The 21,144-nt window shown below is 33.6% G+C and overlaps 1 protein-coding gene across 19 annotated transcripts in view; it reads right to left on the bottom strand.

The window, feature by feature from the left end:
• Positions 1-3,739: 3,739 nt before the first annotated feature.
• LOC127718147 (uncharacterized) overlaps positions 3,740-21,144 on the bottom strand; it is a 100,232-nt gene continuing 82,827 nt past the window's right edge. For 18 of the 19 annotated variants that reach the window (XM_052224117.1, XM_052224120.1, XM_052224118.1 and 15 more), the window contains 5 exons: positions 15,604-15,747; positions 14,588-14,731; positions 12,224-12,324; positions 8,075-8,278; positions 3,740-4,275 (listed from right to left, as the gene is read on the bottom strand). In XM_052224117.1, the coding sequence (XP_052080077.1) occupies positions 4,030-4,275; positions 8,075-8,278; positions 12,224-12,324; positions 14,588-14,731; positions 15,604-15,747 (839 nt within the window). In that variant the 3' untranslated portion in view covers positions 3,740-4,029. The remainder of the gene's footprint in view (positions 4,276-8,074; positions 8,279-12,223; positions 12,325-14,587; positions 14,732-15,603; positions 15,748-21,144) is intronic. The other variant, XM_052224113.1, reaches the window with a different exon arrangement.

Genomic DNA, 21,144 nt, shown 5'->3' with positions numbered 1-21,144 from the left:
AAGTGTTTCTCGTTTCTCGTTTTTTATATAGATTAGACCGTTGGTTTTCCTGTTTTAATTGTTTTATATAAGTCATTCTGGGGCCCGTTATAGCTTGCTGTTCGGTGTGAGCTAAGGCTCCGTGTTGAAGGCCGTACTTTGACCTATAATTGTTTACTTTTTAAATATTGTGACTTGGATGGAGAGTTGTCTCATTGGCACTCATACCACATCTCCTTATTTATATTTTCAATACTAGAAAATAAACCGCGCGAGCGCGGCTTGAAGACTACTTGAAATGTTTATGGTGATACACAACTTGAGTTTGTGGTCCTCAAACTGTTTTTATGCACTGATGCATTACGTTGATAGTTTTCATTAGTTTGTCAGTTCTTCTTCCATAGAAGTTTGAATGTCCAATTAGTAGCTTCTGCCTCGGTGTTACACAGGTGCTCCTAGAACGGAGGAAATAACTCAGAGAAGAAGAAGACAACCTAGAACACTGATGATTAAAACATTTCTCAGTGGTGGTAGTTTGTAGTGTTTTTTTTTTTTCGAAAGCTGCGAATCAAGTTTTGTCTTTGTGTGATACAGGTGCTCCAAGAACGGAGGAAATAACTCAGAGAAGAAGAAGACAATCTAGAACTCTCTGATGATTTAAAACATTTCTTCAGTGGTGCGAGTTTGTAGTATTTTTTTTTTCGAGTGGTGTGAGTTCCAGTGTTCTCCATTTTTCACTAAGGTAAGGTGGGTCTTTTGAAAAAATCACTTGCAACCGGTCGTATTATTTTTTTTATACTTTTCCAACCGGTTGTTTTTTTACTGTGGGTGTTGTCACAATAAGAATGGTTAGTATTGTATTCACATTTAATGGAATTGAACAGCAGATGGCTTTTGCAGGACTCCCTCCTCCTGCCAGATTCTGACCTATTCCTTGCTTTAGTGCTGTATTTTTGGTACACAGAACAGTAACATCCTTCTTCTGTGACGATTAGCCATTTAATGTCCTGTTCATATTTCTCAGCTTGGGAACAAGCTCTCAATGCAATGACTATCCCTTTTATGAAGGATACTTTTCAAGAGATACAAATGAGCACATATTTATTTCATTTACAAAAACTTTTTCCAAAGAACTATACATCTATTTGGTATTATATGGTCAAAACATGTCCAAGAATTTTGTAATAATCCTGGACTTATATCTACTTTATCATTAAAAAAAACGTACCCTCTTATAGAAAAGTTGTTCCAAACACTACATAACTGTACAATGTCTCATGTTTGTTGGTTATAGTTATACTATCAAAATCTATTTGATTCGATTTTATAACGAGTTTTCCCCCTTTTAAGTTAAAAATTTTTAGTTTTTCTTTTTTCTTTTCTTCAACAATAAGACGACCTCTTGTCACTCATTTAAGGAATATCCCTCATTAGGGGATTGTTCCCAAACAGTTTACCTTCGCGATCGCTCGCGTACCTTTTCCGTTGTTTTGATACTTTTTTTTCAATTTTAACAATTTCAATACAACTATCCGTTTTAGTTGACTTATTTTGCCTAAAGTTTTCCTTATCACCATCGTCATCTGCCTTTCTCTTTCCCCGAATAATAATAGAAAACATTGAAATTTGACGATCCGCCATTTTTGTCAATGAAAACAAATCAGCGAGGCGCGATTAGTATTCAAATTTTTACGGTGCGGAACCGAAAAAAATCCGGATTTTGAAAAAAAAGCCGACCACCTCCTAAAATAGAAAGGTGGTCGGCTTTCAAAAGAAGGTGGTCGGCACACCCGGCTTAAATGCCGAATGAAAAACACTGACTGTTCTGTCTCTGTGTGACACGGGTGCTCCGAGAAAGGAGGAATTTACTAAGAGAAGAAGAAAACAATCTTATAATTAAACACATTTCTTCGTATTTGTAATATTTTTTTTTTTTTTGAGTGGTGCGAGTTTGATAAAGTGATGCAAGTTGTAATGATTAGTGAGAGTGTTTGAGTGGTGCGAGTTGGCCGTGGGCCGAGTTGTCGGGCAGTACGTCGACTGAGCATGCGCGAAAGCGTATAAGACACGGATCGATAACGGTCTCCAAATTTGGATATTTTCTCAAAAATTGGCGTTTTCTGTGGAAAAAAGATTGTTTCAAAGACAAATTTAGGAAGTACAAAATACTACATTTATACGTCATATCACAAATGTTTCCGACTTTGTATGGTTTCAGAGGAGTTGCGGCTCAATGAAATCGGTCTCTTCCTTTAGTAGTATAGATATTTTTAACTTATATTTGTTTTTTAACTTGATTCCAAGCTATGATAATTATAAGTTGACGATGTAGATAGGTTAACATAAAATCATGATGGCATTGTAGATAATTTATTAATACGATATAAAATGAGCTTACAATTAATAGTGTTTGACCAGTAAATGATGGTTATGATCTGGAAAAAATACATGTTGAAAGATGAGTTGAGGCAATTGACCGCATTACATAAATCTAATTTAAATTACAATGTAAATGTCTGTCAAACACCCGTTATACTGTTGCAGAATTAAATGAAACATTGTTAAACACGAAATAAAATTGAGAATGGAAATGGGGAATGTGTCAAAGAGACAACAACCCGACCATAGAACAGACAACAGCAGAAGGTCACCAACAGGTCTTCAATGCAGCAAGAAATTCCCGCACCCGGAGGCGTCCTTCAGCTGGCCCCTAAACAAATATATATACTAGTTCAGTGATAATGAACGCCATACTAAACTCCAAATTGTACACAAGAAACTAAAATTAAAAATAATACAAGACTAACAAAGGCTAGAGGCTCCTGACTTGGGACAGGCGCAAAAATGCGGCGGGGTTAAACATGTTTATGAGATCTCAACCCTCCTCCTATACCTCTAGCCAATGTAGAAAAGTAAACGCATAACAATACGCACATTAAAATTCAGTTCAAGAGAAGTCCGAGTCTGATGTCAGAAGATATAACCAAAGAAAATAAACAAAATGACAATAATACATAAATAACAACAGACTACTAGCAGTTAACTGACATGCCAGCTCCAGACTTCAATTAAACTGATTGAAAGATTATGTCTTCATCATATGAATATCAGGCACAATCCTTCCCGTTAGGGGTTTAGTATCATACCATCATAACATATATGAGAAGAACATAACCCGTGTCATGCCAACAACTGGTTTTTACATAAATGTGTTTAGTGCCGATGCAAAGACCCTATAAGTGAATCAATATTAACGCCAAAATATGCCATCTTTAATGACCTGACAACAGTATCGTAACTATATCCCTTCTTAATAAGTCTATTTAAAGGTTTTGTTAGCTTCAGAGGTGAATACTGACATTTTTGTGCTTTATAAAGAATATTTCCATAAAAAATTGGATGTGAAATACCTGAACGTATAAGAAGTCTGCATGTTGAGCTATATTTACGAATGATGTCCTTATACCGATGATAAAATTTAGTAAATGTTTTGACTAGTTTGTGATATCGAAAACCCTGGTGTAATAATTTTTCAGTAATACATAAATTTCTCTCGTTAAAATCTAAAACATTGTTACATACACGAGCGAATCGTACAAGTTGAGATATATAAACACCGTAAGATGGTGACAAGGGAACGTCACCATCTAAAAATGGATAATTAACGATATGAAATGAAAAATCATCTCTTTTATCATATATTTTAGTATTAAGCTTTCCGTTAATGATATAGATATCAAGATCGAGGAAAGGGCAGTGGTCATTGTTAGTATTAGCTTTATTTAAAGTAAGTTCAACAGGATAAATTTCTTTAGTATACATACTGAAGTCGTCATTATTGAGAGCCAAAATATCATCCAAATATCTAAAAGTATTATTAAATTTGTGTATCAGATGTTGTTTCGATCGGTCTTTGCTGATTTTTGTCATAAGTTGTAATTCATAGCAATACAAAAAAAGGTCCGCAATAAGTGGTGCACAGTTAGTCCCCATTGGAATTCCGATAACCTGACGATATACGGAATGGAAAGACTTCTTGCGATTATTAAGTTAAAGTTGGTTCTTGCAACAACAAAAAATAACATCGTTGAGAGAAGTGTCGTCTATAATTCCTCCCCGGTCGGGCTCCATCTTTACTTGTAGACCACAAATGGCTGACCCTACTGTACAATACCCACTCCATGCACCATATGAACCCCACTTTCCACTACCTCCTAATACGGTACCTAGAGTATCACTGCCGATGTCTCTGCACTTAAATTTTACATAGTTTGCAGCAGTTTTATCTGCAATGATCTATAAAAAAATTAACGGCAACTGTTATCAATAGGTTTATAAAAAAGGTAACATATATAATTTTCATAAATTTGATAATACTGTAAATTCAGAAACTATTGCGAGATTTTTATTAATGCGAATAATGCGACTGAGTGAGTATCGCAATAATAAGAACCCACATTCTTATATCTGATACATATATCTGTATACAGATTTTCCTGACATCGCAATAATTAATCTCGCATTTTTGTCCATTTTTCAAAAATCGCAATAATAAATGCACGCAATAATTTCTGAATTTACAGTACATCGGTAAATACACTAAAATAGAATTTTTATTCACCGAAGACATCATCAGTTCAATAGTCAGTACTTCGGAAATGATATGATTTCTAACATATTTTATACAATTGCAAGTTGATTAATTAAGAAATTAATAGGAAACTGATGTTCCATCTCCCTAAGGCGAAATCAGCCTAAGATGAATTCGGCTATTCTATTTTAATCTTTTCTGGTCATAAAGGTTCTAACGTTGTTTGTTTTTTTTTTGTAGATATTAGTATTTTTTGTCGTTAAGCACACCGACGGGTATCAGGAATGATCCCATGAAAGACAGACCGTAGCGAGACTATCTAAGGAAAATTGAAGAAGAGAAATTGAACAGTAAAATTCCAATTGGACACAACACATTCACTATATATATATATATTCAAAACTAAATGAATGAAATACGCTAACAAACTTGCATTAATCAGGGTAAATAATTACCTTAAACAGATATATTCACCACTGGTTATCACTTTTTGGGGTTTGAATGTTCCCGATGAAGGTAAAACAATAAAAGCGTTCGGACGCACGTAAAGTTTATATATATTGTTATTTTTATCTAACTCTAACAATGAGTCGATACCGTTTGAGGAAACGTTAGCCACAAAGGTATCATCAGCTAAGTATTCAGTGCTCCGGTACTGTTATAATCAATAGCATATGTTTAAACTGCTCGTTACGAAATTGAGAAATTATCATGAAATCCAAATCCCTCAGTCAAAGTTGGCCAAAGATAAATTTTGCTTTTTTGTTAGGTCCTTCTTGGTCATATTGCTCCAAACATTTCCAAATATTTTTACATGCCTGACTTTCAAAATTTGAACAATCCTGATGAATGAATAATGGAAGGCGGAAGCAAAACCATGGACAACTAGTGATGTAGTACTCAAGTTTGCCCTGTGTGTAATAACATTACCGATAACAATTTCATTGCACCAGATGCACGGTGTATATTCGGAACGCTTGCTTTCCGATTCAATCGACGGTAACGCTTGCTTTCCGATACGCGTAAAGCTTGGTTTTAGATATTTGTTGACGAAGAAGCAGCAGAAACGAAATGAGGATGGGCGATACTTAAATCGGATGGTCAATGGTGTCCTCTCTTGTATCTCATGGAACACTAGAGATATTTGTCTTGATAAAGATGTAATGCTTGTCATCATGAATAAATTATGATCAGGTCGTAAACGGTCCCACAAATGCAACACTGTAAACGATTGAACACAATAATGCATGTTTATTCGTATGCAACTGTTTACAAATTTTTTAATTAACTCGGGTTTAAATCCTCTATTGACTTTCCTGTCATAAATACTCTTCCGTTTCTCGATATTCGTTTAATCTAACCATAAATGCCCTATGAAAAAAATCATAGGAGACAGTGTCTTTCAGATTGGTTACCTTCAGCGTCATTCTTGGAAACGATTGCTTTCCGATTTTCAGGAAACTACTTCTTTCAGATGGAACGATTTGTTAACCATTGGATCACATGCAGACTATATTTTTTTTTCTTTTTCTCGATATTTATTTATTAACATCCTACGACACAGCGGAGGTAACATGTCGAACTAATGCCTGGCTTGATCGGCAATGGGATATTTCACTCAAATAAAATATAAAGTAAAGATTAAAATGTTCAACTCGGCACCCATTGCATTTAGGATATTTGTTTTTATCATACGTTATGTATAATAATCTCTCTTGGTATAAAAATAAAAACCACAACAAAAACAAAATATATGGAACACAAAAAACCAAATAAAACGAAATCCCGAAAATAACCACAAACAAAAACAAGTCATGTGTTCCGAAAGGGTAGTAATTTCTGCTACTTCCGTGTTTAAAGTATAACAGTTTGATAACTGGTTTTGAAAGAAAGATAAAAACCAACAATAAACGGGAAAAGAAAGAACTATATCCATAAAAGAGTACATGAATAAAAAATAAACATAACAACACCCGCAAAAGATGTGTGGATGAATACATCAAATAATATTGTTATCTGACCAAAGCTCTGATAAATACAACCTGTTATGGTTCAATCACAGTATCACAGTCCAATACGTGAACTTGCGTATTTTCTATAAAGAGATTACCCAAGTATAAACCACGGAATATAATACAGAAATTTTGAAAGATTTTGGCAAATATTGGGAATCTATACCAAATAACATATAATAAATGTTAACCGCAACCACAATTATGATAAAAGAAAAGCTATGTTTTGTCTTTTGGACATATTTCGGTAAGCGACGTTCTTCGATGCATAATTTCGTCCTGAACATGCACGAAATATTTGTCACTAGACGTTAATCAACCAACACGCGATGCTAAAGGAGTAAGTTCACGAAGGGTTAAAATTGGCTCTTAGATTTTGATGTTTTTTCAATTAGGCCATAATACTACAATTTCATTTAGAAATAGTTATGATATTACTATTAATATAAAATAACTTCATTTTGGCACATCATATTAAAAATGACGAAGTATTGTAAAGTAAGCGTTACACATCGATGTTTTTAGACAAATGGTAAACAAACACAATAACATTGTTTTGATTTAAAATTTATACTTTGTGTCAAAACATGCAAATTGAAATATCCACCCTATTAAAATAAAACTGCGTTGAGAAAGTTTAGTAAAATGTGGATGAGAGTTTTAAAATTTTAATATATTTTATAAGACAACGCAGTTCTGTTGTAAACGACATCACATTCATTTATCATTGTAAGAAACAATACATTATGAAACTTGATACCTGTTTATTTGGGGGGTTTTTTCCGTCAACTTCAGTTTCATTCAGGAAAATTGATATTTTATTATTTTTTTTAATATTGTAGCAACCTACCTTTTTACCCACTCTGTAATTTTCTTGTACAAAATCGGAAAGTAAGCGTTTCAGGAATCGGAAAGTAAGCGTTACCTTCAATTTCATCGGAAAACAAGCATTCTGAATATACACCGTGAGATGAGCTTTTCGAAAATTAATGTCTTTTTATTGATTTCAACCTAGTACACACACGGAAGAGCTAATTAAACCAAAAAAGAACCAACGATAAAGCTGAAGAATGACAAGGAATCAGAGCTATGGATGAGGTCACACAATCCTTAATTTAAAAGATTCGAAATTGTATAACAGCAAATTGAATCGAACAATATCCGTATTTTCATGGAAGAACCAAATAACTGGCTTCTGGGCTGGTGATACCATCGGGGACTAACAGTCCAAATGCAGTGGTGTCGACCCAGCGGTAAAATAACATTATTGGTACCAATTGTATTGCACCAGATACGCATTTCTACATTTAATGTCTCTTCAGTGATGCTCGATGCCAAACTCTTTGAAAGTCCAAAACCTAAAATAAAAACAACGTTGACAAGCTGATTTTACCAAACAGAACCAAATGTAAAGCAAAACCCGGGCAAGGTTATTAAAAAGATATCGGTAGCGTCAATAGATAAGTGAGGCTTACATTTTGATAACTATTACCTTTTGTTCAACCTGAAGGGAAAACGACACCATAACTTCACCATTAGGACATAACTGTGAGCTTGTCCATCCTCCCCATGGACCTTCTACTCCGATAACAGTACTGCCATAGTCCCTACTCCCGGTCCAATGAGGTTTCCCGCATTGTAGACGAATCGCGTTTAACGCAGTATCATCACGAAAACTACCTTGAGAAGCTTCAATCTGCAAGTATAAAAACAAAATTACCTTATATGGAGTTATAGAGAGAATTTGTAAATAATATGCATGCCGGAAAATGTATTCAATCAATTTTTCATCAGTGGTACTCAAACCAAATATTTGTCTCCACAGATTCAAAACTTGATATCAATGTACTTAATCGCTTCAAGCCCGATCAGGTCAAACAAAAGACTTGAAAATTGCTTCTCTAGTAAGCGCGCGGCATGAGGTAAAAAGAGCAAAGACTGGTCAAAAGAATAAGAACAGTGTGTACGATTAGGGTAAATGTCTGCATGCCCTTTATTACCTTAGGTTGTAAACCGACACATAAAAATCATACGTGGTCTAGAACAAAGCAAGGATTGTATTCACATCACATTTTCATGCTCACGTCCTGAATGTGCATTTACTTTGGCATCCATTCTCAATAAAAACAGGGCGCAATAAAACCAAGCAGAGTAACATATGTGCATCGGGAGAATAATCTTATAATTTCATCAAGCTTATGTTGATCAAATTTAACCCAACATTTTTTTCTTCGGAAAATGCTTGTACCAAGTCAGGAATATGGCAGATGTTTCTCTTGTTCCGTTGATTGATAGCGTTAGATTTTGGTCAGTTTTTTTTGACTTCCCCTTTTTGAGTCCAGTATTTTGTGATATCTTGATATCTTTTTTTCAATTAAAATGCACAGGTATCGATGTGAAAGGAATTTCACAACTGTTATATTATTTCAGGTGGAATAACGCCCTATAGGAATTGCAGTTCACCAGTATTGTTGAAATACGTTTAATAAATCAGTACAAACATGTACCTGTGAAAACCAGTTTTCTGAGCAGTGGTATATGATACGAAACTGCAACTTAGTCAATCGATAGCGACATAAAAATAACTGTGATCTCAATGATGCAGAATCCAGTGGTCAATATTTCCGGCATAATCAGGACGAAAAACAAATTCGCAATAAATACGAAAGTTAGATTCTGTAAATGTGACTGGAGTAGTCATTATGATCCGCTTTCGGTTGACTCATTATTTTTATATAAATCTATTTCCTTAGAAACGCATGCTCATATGGTTAATATTCGTCATATTTTTTATTAGCAGCTAAAATTCATAGGTTCTTGATATATGGCATCACTACTTACTTAAGACTTAACTTTATGCTCATATATGATATCTGTATTAAATGTTTTCAAAGAAAGTCATACCTTCTAGATATATGCAGGGTTATAAGTAATGATCCCAATAAATGCAGAACATTTTATTTCATTTTATCAATTTCGTACGATTCGCTGTGTCAGACAAAATAATCTTTGGTTATCAATGTATACACCTTGACGTGCTGAAACATATTGTTCGAACAGCCGTTTTCCCTCGCAACGTTCGGGAAATAGCAGTCAAATTAACAATTGTCAAAAAAACAATCCTATGAACAGATTTTCACTAAAATTAGCCACTATATTTAAATGGATATTTATTGCTAGTCAAATAATGTTCTGTAAAAAGCTATGATATCTAACAAATGCTAATAACTATGATACAATATAACGGCATGTTCACAAAAAAATATATTCTTTTAAGATCACCTCTTTTCGGATACCATGCTCCTAATTTGAACATGCGCAATGACATTTCTCAAAAAAATATTTTATTTGGTGAAATGTTGAGGCTATTCTGGAAAAAAGTACATTTTTCATTGAATGTTAATTATGAATGTTCTTAAACCTTACGGTATACTATGTCAAAAAAAAAACAAAAAAAAAACTCTTAAAAGAGCTCTCTTACATATTGACGAAAGGTACGAACGAACGTAAAAGGAGCATGTATCACATTTCCACGATAACACTTTTAGTCTTTGTTTTATCCGGTAAAACATCATTCTTTTCTGAATCAAATGCATCTTTAAAAATTTAAGAATATCTCAAATAAAACACGCTTTCAATATATGAAAATAAAGAAATATAGTTTAAAATACACTTACGTCCGATACGTTAATTATGTTAACCACGATTACACTCATTTGCGCGGGAATTGTTTAAGCATGCTTTTCACCATTAACATTTTAATGAAATTATTGAGAATGCTACTCTAAATTTAACGACAAGATTCACAATTATTTTTATTTTTAATGAGTATGCTACCATCAAATTGTCAACGTGGATCACCGAGAGTTGCAAGACAAGGATGCTGCAATGTCATGAATGTTTTGAAAAAGTAATGTGAAATAAATCTGGGAAAAAAAAAGTTTTTGCGATGAAGTTTTTTCTCTATTAATGTTAAGGTTAAATGTGCAGAAAAGTATTGTGACTCTTGCGATCGCAGGAAACAAATGTGAAGCGGAACAAATACTATACCCTCCACCCCCTTGAAAGTAAATGGTCGTTGCTTTAGTATTCCACAGATGATTTTCATGGTCTGTTTTTCGACTAGTAATATCTTTAGTAAATATTTGATACGCAACTGATTTGGGATCATTCTTTTACACGTCGTTAATTTGTTTTAATAAACCAATAATTGTAGACCAATCAGTTGTGCATTTAGCATTTACAGAAGATGTAAACACGAACAGGTGAAATCCAATGTCAATTCAATGGGGAAGGGGAACAATTAACACACACACACACCCTCACAAACAGCTTTGATTTAACTACTAGTAGTTAGATATCGGATAAATGTCAACGAGACAACATTAAACTTAGCACATTTTAAACCATTGTCGTGAGCCTATTCATTTGCCTTGTAATCTTTTTCTATAATCAACGCTTCCCCAATCTGTCGCGGAAATGAGCTCACCAAATTATATTCAATTGTTTCCTTTGTGTGCCTAATTTCATTAAAATTGAATTAGCTAATTAACTGATTTCTGTTCACTAATGAAATTAATTTAAAAACTTGCCTTAATTTTTTGTAATTTTCATATGCCATCACTGGGAATCGAACAAATCTGTTATATGTGACTGACATCAATACATCCATGAAACCTCTCGGCTACCAATGGGTTGCAATTTAGATCTCTTTTTTATATATAAATGAACATAGGATACTCATCGGTACAACGGACACACAAGGCTTGTACTTTTATATATACATAATAGGCAATCGTATAGTATAAGTTGGTAGCCGCCAGGTTAACATGGTTAAGATCAATGAGTTTAAGATTCAATTTAAATGTAGAGACTTGTCGGTTTATGTTCGAATCCCTGTATTTTTTTATGTATCTTTTCTTTAGTTTTTCGTTTTTCTCATTTTGTATGTTATTGCGGATAATTTTGTAATAATAGCTGGTTATCCCGTTTATTTTTGGATTATTATAGTCAAACATTTAGGTGAAACGCCATTGAAGTTTCCATGACGCTTCGATTAAGATTACATAAATATGTCAAAATAAAGGATCCTTAAGACGAGTCTTACGTATGATTCGTCAAGCGTGCGTACCTTTCGTCAATCTGTAAAAAAGCTCTATCATTAGTGTATATTATCATAGCTTAACAAGAAAAGAACTCTATGTAAAATTTATCAAAACTATAATATCGTTGTCCCTTTAAATGTTTTGTCTTCATCCAGGGTGGTACCTAACCATTAGTAATTAATCTTAAAGGTTTCGTGAGTAAAACAAAGCACCTAACATAAATTTGGTGAGACCTCACTGATTCAAAATAGCATTTGGTTATTCCTTCAGCCATTATGATAAAATAAAATACATTGACGAAGAGGGAATGAAATATTACTACTGCTCTTGTTGAACTTGTTTTTTCTGGTACCTTATCGCATACATATGATATATAATGTTTTAGTTTTATATCTTAATATACAAGAAGTGTGTAGGTTTGCTTTTATGCAAATATGTATAAATTTGAACAACTGCAGTGAATTAAAAGATCCATTTGTTAAAACAATAAGGTTAAATTATGCAAGAAAAACAGCATATACATATAATAATTTAACCTTCATCGAGTATCCTATTGCAAAGTGGCCTTGTGCACAATATTCTGTTCTACCCCAGTAACCATTAGTAAAGCCATTATTAACTTTCAAAGTAGATATTTCTGAAAGAAAAGGAGCATGTATTAAACTGTGTACGTCTTTTTGACAAATTTTCAGAGAAAAGATACCGAAGCTCATGAAGAAGAGAGGCGAAACATAACAGAGGGACATTTAAACTCATAAGTCGAAAATAAACTGACACCGCTATGGCTATAAAAGAAAAAGACCGACAGACAAACAGTAGTACACAAAACACAACATAGAAAACTAAAGACTGAGCAACACGAACCCCACCAAAAACAGGGGGTGATCTCATGTGCTCCGAAAAGTGAAGCAGATCTTGCTCCACATGTGGCACCCGTCGTGTTGCTCATGTTAATGCAAACCCGGTAATAAGTCTAATTCGGTAGGTCACATTCGGGAAAAGGTACGAGATTGTAGTTACGACATTAGGAACATATCTGCTATCATCTGTGAAACCGATATTCCATAACGGTCAACCAACTCGTAATGGCGTCCGTAAAACTTACGAAGGAATGATTTCAGCTTCACTACTTGGAATTCTTGGTTTAATAGCTTTATTGTGAGTAGTAATCCATCAAGGAAATCATGATAGGAAATACAAGCCCTGGAATATCGTATCAACTGGGCGATATATACTCCGTATGCAGGCCCTGCTGGAATGTTGCTTCATAGAACTGGAAAGTTATATGAGGCAGACTTAACTGTATCTGCTGTATCCTCTATTTCAAGATTGATGGAATAAATGCGTTCAACATAGTCACCAAATTTTGAATTATTTAGTGGGAGAACATCATCTATATAGCGGAAAGTAAAATTAAAGGATACGGCTAATTTTTTTTCTTTCTTCCTGAGAAATTTCTGTATGAAGTCAGTCGCATATGAATAAAGGAACAAGTTGACAAGAAATCGGACACAGTTTGTTCCCATGGGAATGCCGATAGTTTGTTGGAAAACACGTCTTCCAAACGTAACAAATATGTTGTCAATCAAGAAATCAAGCATCTTGATAATGTCAGTTTCAGTGATTTTTTTTTATTCAGACTGATATTTTACAAAGTATGAGTTATCCCTCCCCACGACAAGATACTTGTATCTACGTTGGCCATTCTTTTTTATGAAACAAAGCAGGACCAACGATGCATGCCAGTTATGACTAGAAAGATACGGCTGATACTGATGTCTCTCATGCAGGATTTCCAAATAATTGTAAGTGGAAGGTCTTATTAATACATATGAATAAGTTGTCTCGGTAGCCAAGTGGTCTAATTGGTCGAGTTACTGTGTCAGTTGCCTTTCAGCACCGAGGTTGTGAGTTTGAATCCCGCACGTAGTAGGCGCACTCGACTCCAATCTAAATTGCTTAGGATTGTCAGTTTTACAACCCAAAGTCGGTTGTTCTCTCCGGACACTCAGGCTTTCTCCACCAATACAAACTGACCGCTACGAACTGGCTAAATAGTAATAAAAGTGGCGTTAAACACGAATCGATCGATATTAATAAATGAAAGGAGATGTGGGCTGTGTGTCAACAAGCAGTAACCGAACGACACAAATAAATACATGTCATTGATATGTAATGTACATTTTGCCTCTTTTTTGTTTGTTGCTAGTTTTAGCATGATGCTGTTGTACCAAACGTTTGTTTTAATATAGCTTTGAAAGACATTTAGACATGGTATCTTGCTTAGATTTGTACTCGTTTGTTACTTGAAGCGATAAAATGTCGGCATTTTTTTCACGACACATATACTATACAGAAGTATTCCTACATTTCTATTTTTCTTAGAAGGCATACACTAAAGAGAATACACATTTATATTTCGGCTTTTTACGTCATGGATTAGCTTTTATGGTATAGTTTCAAATAAATTACTAAAAACCCTGTCTGTAGGTACATTTAAACACCCCAACACACATTGTGATATTATGAAATGTATCTTCTAGGAATGAAATTGGAAGCAAATATGTTCTAATGTGTATATAGTTTGTGAAGTTGAAGCAACATAAGTGACTTTTATCAGCATATGCATTTCTCTTAAAGTTTTCCGTAGCCATACATATTTTATCTCTCGTTTTGCTCCCCTTATTCAGTGTAATATCGTTCTTTTCACTCACCATGAGTTTTTGTACAAAATAAGGTGAATTTCTTAGGATATTATGCTTCTTGAAAAAGGGCAAAAGAAAAAATAATCACACCAGAATATTTGCTTTTATAAAAATCAACTTTCAATATGTCACATTTTGAATATAAACTTATGTAAGCTATGATTGTGGTATTAACACATTTCAAGTGATACATACCGATAGCATCTGTAGTCTTTTCTGTTATTGTTGGTAGTCCTTCTGTTGTTGATACATGTGTGCTACTTGGCAGAACATCTGATGTACTACGTTGAGAAGGTCTTTGTGATTGTTTTGTTTCTAAATCGTCAGTTGTAGGATATCCTGAAGTTATATGTATGTTGTACTAGATTATGCAGGCGTGGTTGTTGCCTTGTCGTGAAAAATGCATACTTATAAAAATAAAAACAAATATGATGTGACTGCCAATGAGAAAACTCTCAATCAGATACCAAATGATTTATAAGTTAACATTTATAGGTCACCGTACGGCCTTCAACCATGCTGTCTATACAAAGTGTGACTACTGTGTAAAACATTGAATACTATATTGAAATAGGAGAAGTATTGCGGAACTTCTTCCGTCCATCAGATCCAAAGGGCACCTATGGTACATATATTGTAATAAGAAAACTATAGCTGAACTTCTTTTGTCCATCAGATCCAAAGGGCACCTATGGTACATATATTGTAATAAGAAAATTATAGCTGAAATTCTTTTGTTTAACAGATCCAAAGAGTACCTAGAGTACATATATTGAAAAAGGAAAATTATAGCTGAACTTCTGTCTAACAGATCCAAAGGGCATCTAAGGTACATATATTGAAATAGGAGAATTATAGCTGAACTTCTGTCCAACAGATCCAAAGTGTACCTAGAGTAAATATATTAAAATCGGAGAATTACTATAGCTAAACTTCTTCTGGATAATAGATCCAAAGGGTCCCTATAGTACATATATTGAAAAAGGAGAGGTATTGCACAATATCTTCCATCCAGTTTTTGTTCAACAAGAAGTAAAGTTCTTCGCAAACAATGCTTTTTGGAAAGTGGGAACAAAAAATAGTCACAGCAAAATCTTTGCTTTTTTAAAAATCAACTTTCTAATCTGACAATGGTGTAAAGTTGTTCCATTCTTAATATGAACTGATTTAAGCTATGATTGTGGTAGTAACAAATTTCAAGTGAGACATACCGATAACATCTGTAGTCTTTGTTGTTATTGTTGGTAGTCCTTCTGTTGTTGATACATGTTCGCTACTTGGAAGAACATCTAATGTACTAGATTGAGTAGGTCCGTTTGGCTGTTTTGATTCAATATCGTCAGTTGTAGGATATCCTGAAGTAATATATATGCTGTACTAGATTATGCAGGCTTGGTGGCTTTATTGTCGCAAAAAAAATGCATAAAATGGGGTGTGACTGCCAATTAGATAACTATCCAACACTGCCCAAGATGACATAGAAATTAACAACTACGGGTCACCATACGGCCTTCAACAATGCTGCCTGTATAAAACTATCGCTGAACTTTTTCTGTCTAACATATTCATGATATACAAAGGCTGCATATGGTACATTTATTGAAATTGGAGAATTATCATAGCTGAACTTCTTCTGTCCTATAGATCAAAAGGGTTCCTAGGGTACATATATTGAAAAAGGAGAAGTATAGCACAATATCTTCTGTCCAACAGATCGAAAGGGTACCTAGAGTATATTTATTGAATAGGAGAAGTATAGCAGAACATTAACAGTAGAAAAATCAAGCTTCTCAATGATAAAAAATAGTGTTTGTTAAACTGCTATATCATGTATATATCCAATGAAATAATTCCTGTAAATTGTGTGGTTCAAATTTCTTGAAATTCTTATAGTTATGTCAACATGTCAAAGTTCATATCTTATCAAAGTCAAGATGTTCGGCACTACCTTAAGTTGTTTTAAATCAGAGGTATCTAAACAAATAAGGTTTTTTCCCTCCTAAGATCATCTATTTACTAGGAATATTCTTTATTATCATGATAGCTGGTCATCGGTTCGTTTCATAGGACCATACAGGATCAATATTTTTTTTAATATCAGTGTCGTATTTCTTTTTGTCCCTAATTCTAAATTGATATTAATTAGTTTTTTTCACCTTTTTTTCCTGAAAGATTAAGGACCGCTTTAAAAAAGTATGTATCACTCCGAAACATAATTACATTTAATCAGGTTGGGTACACTATCATTCATTGGCATACTAGCGTTCTCGCTAATATAATTGTTTGATTGCATAATAAGCAATATTTATTGACTTAGAGAATTGACCAATCCATTGAATGGGTTGCAATGCATGATTGACTACTACGTACTTTATCGAGAACACGTGTGTTTTTCAGAGACCTACAATTCACTTGTTCGTCTTTTGTGTCTACGTTCAGTAAAGCATAAGTTGTATGCTCAGATGAAAATAAAATAACAAACGAGGAGCTGATGTACTGTAACACCTGATAATTTGTAGTTAATTTCGTCAACAAAACGATGTAACAGTGTCACAACCTATGTGTTACAATTAATCTGTTTAGTATGAGTCTTTTGGTTAATTATTCTACTACCAAGATATTGTATACACATTATTTAATGCATGGATAGGTTAAACAAATTGTAAGAACAATTCTTAATTAGATTGTTATGACTCAGCTGCTGCAGTAAACAGGACGGGACATTTCCAGGGGCGGATTTAAGTGGGGGAGGGGCCTGACCCCTTATGGAGCTTCATACATGGTTAATACATAGACTTTTTTCATGTTCTTCTTCTTGCGTTGTCTAGTTTGTCCTCCCTCCCCTCCTCTTTTTCAAAATACTGGATCTGTATCTGATTTCTTTATATGAATAGCATGGCGGTCGAGTTTCACAAAATTTCAGGTCCGGGTGCATTGAATTGACGGACAATTTGACGACAGATAATCCAGTGATGCTTAGTCTTGTTAAATGAAAAAAATACTAGTAAATCGACTTATCTATTGTTTATTATAATTCCATTCTAGGCGAAGATCTACATAATATACAGTGTACAAAATATATGATTCGAAGATTTACATAGAAAAATGTTAGGCACACCGGCACTCTCGGTACATCACTTTCACAAGTTACCGCAAACGAATTTCATTACATTCTGTGTAACAATATTAAGCAACAGTGTCCAATACTGTGCCCAAAAAAAACCAGCATAGTGTCTAATAGTATGCGGACAAAAAAAATTCCATCAGTGTTTAATACTGTGCGGACAAAAATCACGCAACCGTGTCAAATAATGTGCGGACAAAAACCACGCAACAATGTCCAATACTGTGAAGACAAAAACCAAGCAACAATGTCCAATACTGTGCGGACAAAAATATCAAAAATAATAGTAATTTTGAACCTATCAGTGATCTGCCAAGTTCTGCTCAATATAGCAAAATCTCTTAACTCTGCTAGAAAAACAAAAATCTGAACCTTATATACATACTGCCACCAAAAATGCATCATCTATGCTCCAAAATTTGACCTAAATTTCTATTGTTTATCTGACCTAAATTGCCACTAAATATGCACCAAATATGCACCACATATTTGACTTAAATTTCTATTGTTTATCTGATATAAATTGCCACCAAATTTGCACCAACTATGCACCAACCTAATAATATATATATATATATATATATTACATCGGCGATCCGTTTATTTGGCAATTGCCATTGGCAGTCAGCAGGGTTTCGACCTGCGTTTTGTTAAAATATACTTTTTCACTTTTTTGGTCTTTTGGAAAAAAATGCGGTTTTTATCCAACGCAATCATAGGCTTGAACGTTGTTTTCAATTTAGACTTGTTTATATTTTTTCGTTTGGGCTTGTATTATATTTGCCTTCGGGTTTATATGATGCGTTCATCCTATTTTGACTCTTTCAAAATTCAAGAGTCTATCCTAAATTGAGGTACATTTTATGGCTTTCCAAATACCGTTTCGATTCCTAACATCACTGAAGAGACATTAATTGTCGAAATCCGGATATGGGTTACAAAAACCTTTCCACCTTTTGTTTGCGGTATACCATCTTTTCCGCAAGTTTATTGTTTTCTGTTTAGTATTAAATTTATAATTAAGATCCATTCATTACATCGGTGATCCGTTTATTTGGCAATCGCCAATGGCAGTCATCAGGGTTTAAGAACATTTGTTGTTCGACCTGTTAGTCAAATGCGTTTTGTTAAAATATACTTTTTCACTTTTTTAGTCTTTTGGAAAATGTTGTTTGTGCTGTATTTAAACCCCTCTAACAAGATATTTGTTTTGCATGCACACGTATAAAAATTGCGGTTTTTTTATATATATATATATAAAGAAAAGTTACGTAGAATCCTTAACGGTTTCAATGTATCACTTTTACTAGCGCTTTCACTGCTTTTACAGATCTTCAGGTTATGTGACTTGTATACATAAGTGTTATACAAAACAATTGATTGACGTTAACAATAGTATGACGTTAACAAATACAAGGGAGACTACTAATGTCAATTAAAAAATTAAGTAAAGTCTTTTAAATGTTATTTAAGTAAAAAATAAAATATTATTTATCATTTAATCCCGGGTTGAGAATGTTTATGAATAAGTCTTCTTTCTTTTTCCGGAGAAAATCATTTTTACGATTCACCACATACAATGAAAATATCTTAAATCGTCCATTAGAACAACGATGAAAATGGTCGTTAGACCGGATGATTGTTAAATATTCATGGTTGGTTTGCTGCCTATGAAAGGTCATTCTAGTACGCAGTTCATTTTTTGTCTCTCCAATATAGAATTCCTCACTATTTGAACATATGAGAGAATAAATGACGTTTGAACTTTCACAAGACATGTTTTGTTTAACTGTGAAATGCTTTCCATTTTTAAAATAAATCGAACTTTCTTCTATTAAATTTGGACATGTCATACATCGTTTATCGGTACATTTTCTAACAATAGGCAAAGTAACATTAAAGTCGAATTTTGAAGATGTCAGATATCGTTTTAGACTTTTTGACTGTCCTTTACTGTTGATAATCTTCTTTTTTTGTAAAACTTTGTCCATTTTTCACTTTTGTGTAAATTATTTTCAATTTGTCGCATGAAACTAAATATATCATAATCTCGTGGATTATATGTTGTTACAAACAGGATAATTTTATCTAAATTGTTTGATGATTCTTCGGTTGGTTCGGATCGCCGTGATTCTGTAATGATTGGTCCTTTTATCAATGCCTTTTGAATTCCGTAATCTATCACGTGTTCCGGATATTGCTGCTTTTTTAAATATACTTTTAGTTCTTCGCTAGTAAAAGTGATGAATTGAAACAGTTATTATCTTTTATTTATTTTCTTATATTTATATTTATATATACAAGTCAAAATTGAAAACAACGTTCAAACCTATGATTGCATTGGAAAAAAACCGCAATTTATTTACGTGTGTTTGCAAAAAAAAATTCGTGGAAGAGGGATCTAAATACAGCACAAACATCATTTTCCAAAAGACCAAAAAAGTGAAAAGGTATATTTTAACAAAACGAATTTGACTAGCAGGTCGAACAACGGATGTTCTTAAACCCTGCTAACTGTCATTGACGATTGCCAAATAAACGGATCACCAGATGTAACAAAATTGATCTAAAATATTAATTTGATACCAAACAGAAAACAATAAACTTCCGAAAAAGATGGTATACCACAAACATGAGTTGCAAAAATTTTTACACCATATCCAGATTTTGACAATTAATGTCTCTTCAGTGATGTAAGGAATCAAAACGGTATTTGGAAGGCCGTATAATTTACCTCAAATTAGGATACACTCTGGAATTTTGAAGAGTCGAAATATATATATATATAAACGCATAAAAAGTGTACAAAACAACACCACTATTAAAAAATGGAAACATTAAATGTAATTATCTATAAATATTTCGGATAACAGATATCCTTCATCAGTATGATTATGATGTAAAATGAATCATATCAATCTATTCTGAATAAACTATAACAATCTTGAAATTTATACAATTAAAACAATTAAAACCGAACACAAAAAACGCTTGTAAAATGACGTAGGTTATATAGCTATTTACAACAGAGACTGCATAGATATGTTTCAAATAAAAATAGTAATGTGCGATATAAACTGGTACAATTCTAAAATTTCAAAGGTGACGATAGTTAAGATGTTACAACAACGACTGCGTGGAAATACATTCCCAATGAACAGCACTGACCGATCTAAGCTGGTATAATATTTCAAATTTGACAACGGTAAAGCAATAACAACAGAGGCTGCGTATTTAAACATCCCAAATAAATAGCGTTTTGATTATGATTCATAAAAGATAATAATAAATTTTGACAAAGTAATTGAACGTTTCTGCGTACGTGTACATTTCAAATGAATAGTACCCTGCGATCTAAACTGGTATAATACAAGAATTGTAGAGTTGACAAAGGTAAAGAAATAGCAACAGAAACTGTGTAGTAATATGCAATATAAACCAAGTGAAAAGCACTGCGCGAATTAGAACTAAACCTTTGCATTTATCCCATTTGGTGCCAAGTTTTTAATTTTCTTATCTAAAATCTTTTCCAAATGAGTCTATCAAACCTAGACTAAGCAATGCTGTTGTCTATAATTGTAATGGTCAGTCGATTGAGATCTGCCTTAGTGTAGCCAGGGGATCTCAA

The sequence above is a fragment of the Mytilus californianus genome, unplaced genomic scaffold (assembly GCF_021869535.1).
Source record: "Mytilus californianus isolate M0D057914Y unplaced genomic scaffold, xbMytCali1.0.p SCAF_10, whole genome shotgun sequence".
In the NCBI taxonomy this organism is placed as follows: domain Eukaryota; kingdom Metazoa; phylum Mollusca; class Bivalvia; order Mytilida; family Mytilidae; genus Mytilus; species Mytilus californianus.
This window is presented reverse-complemented; position numbering and strand designations above follow the sequence as displayed.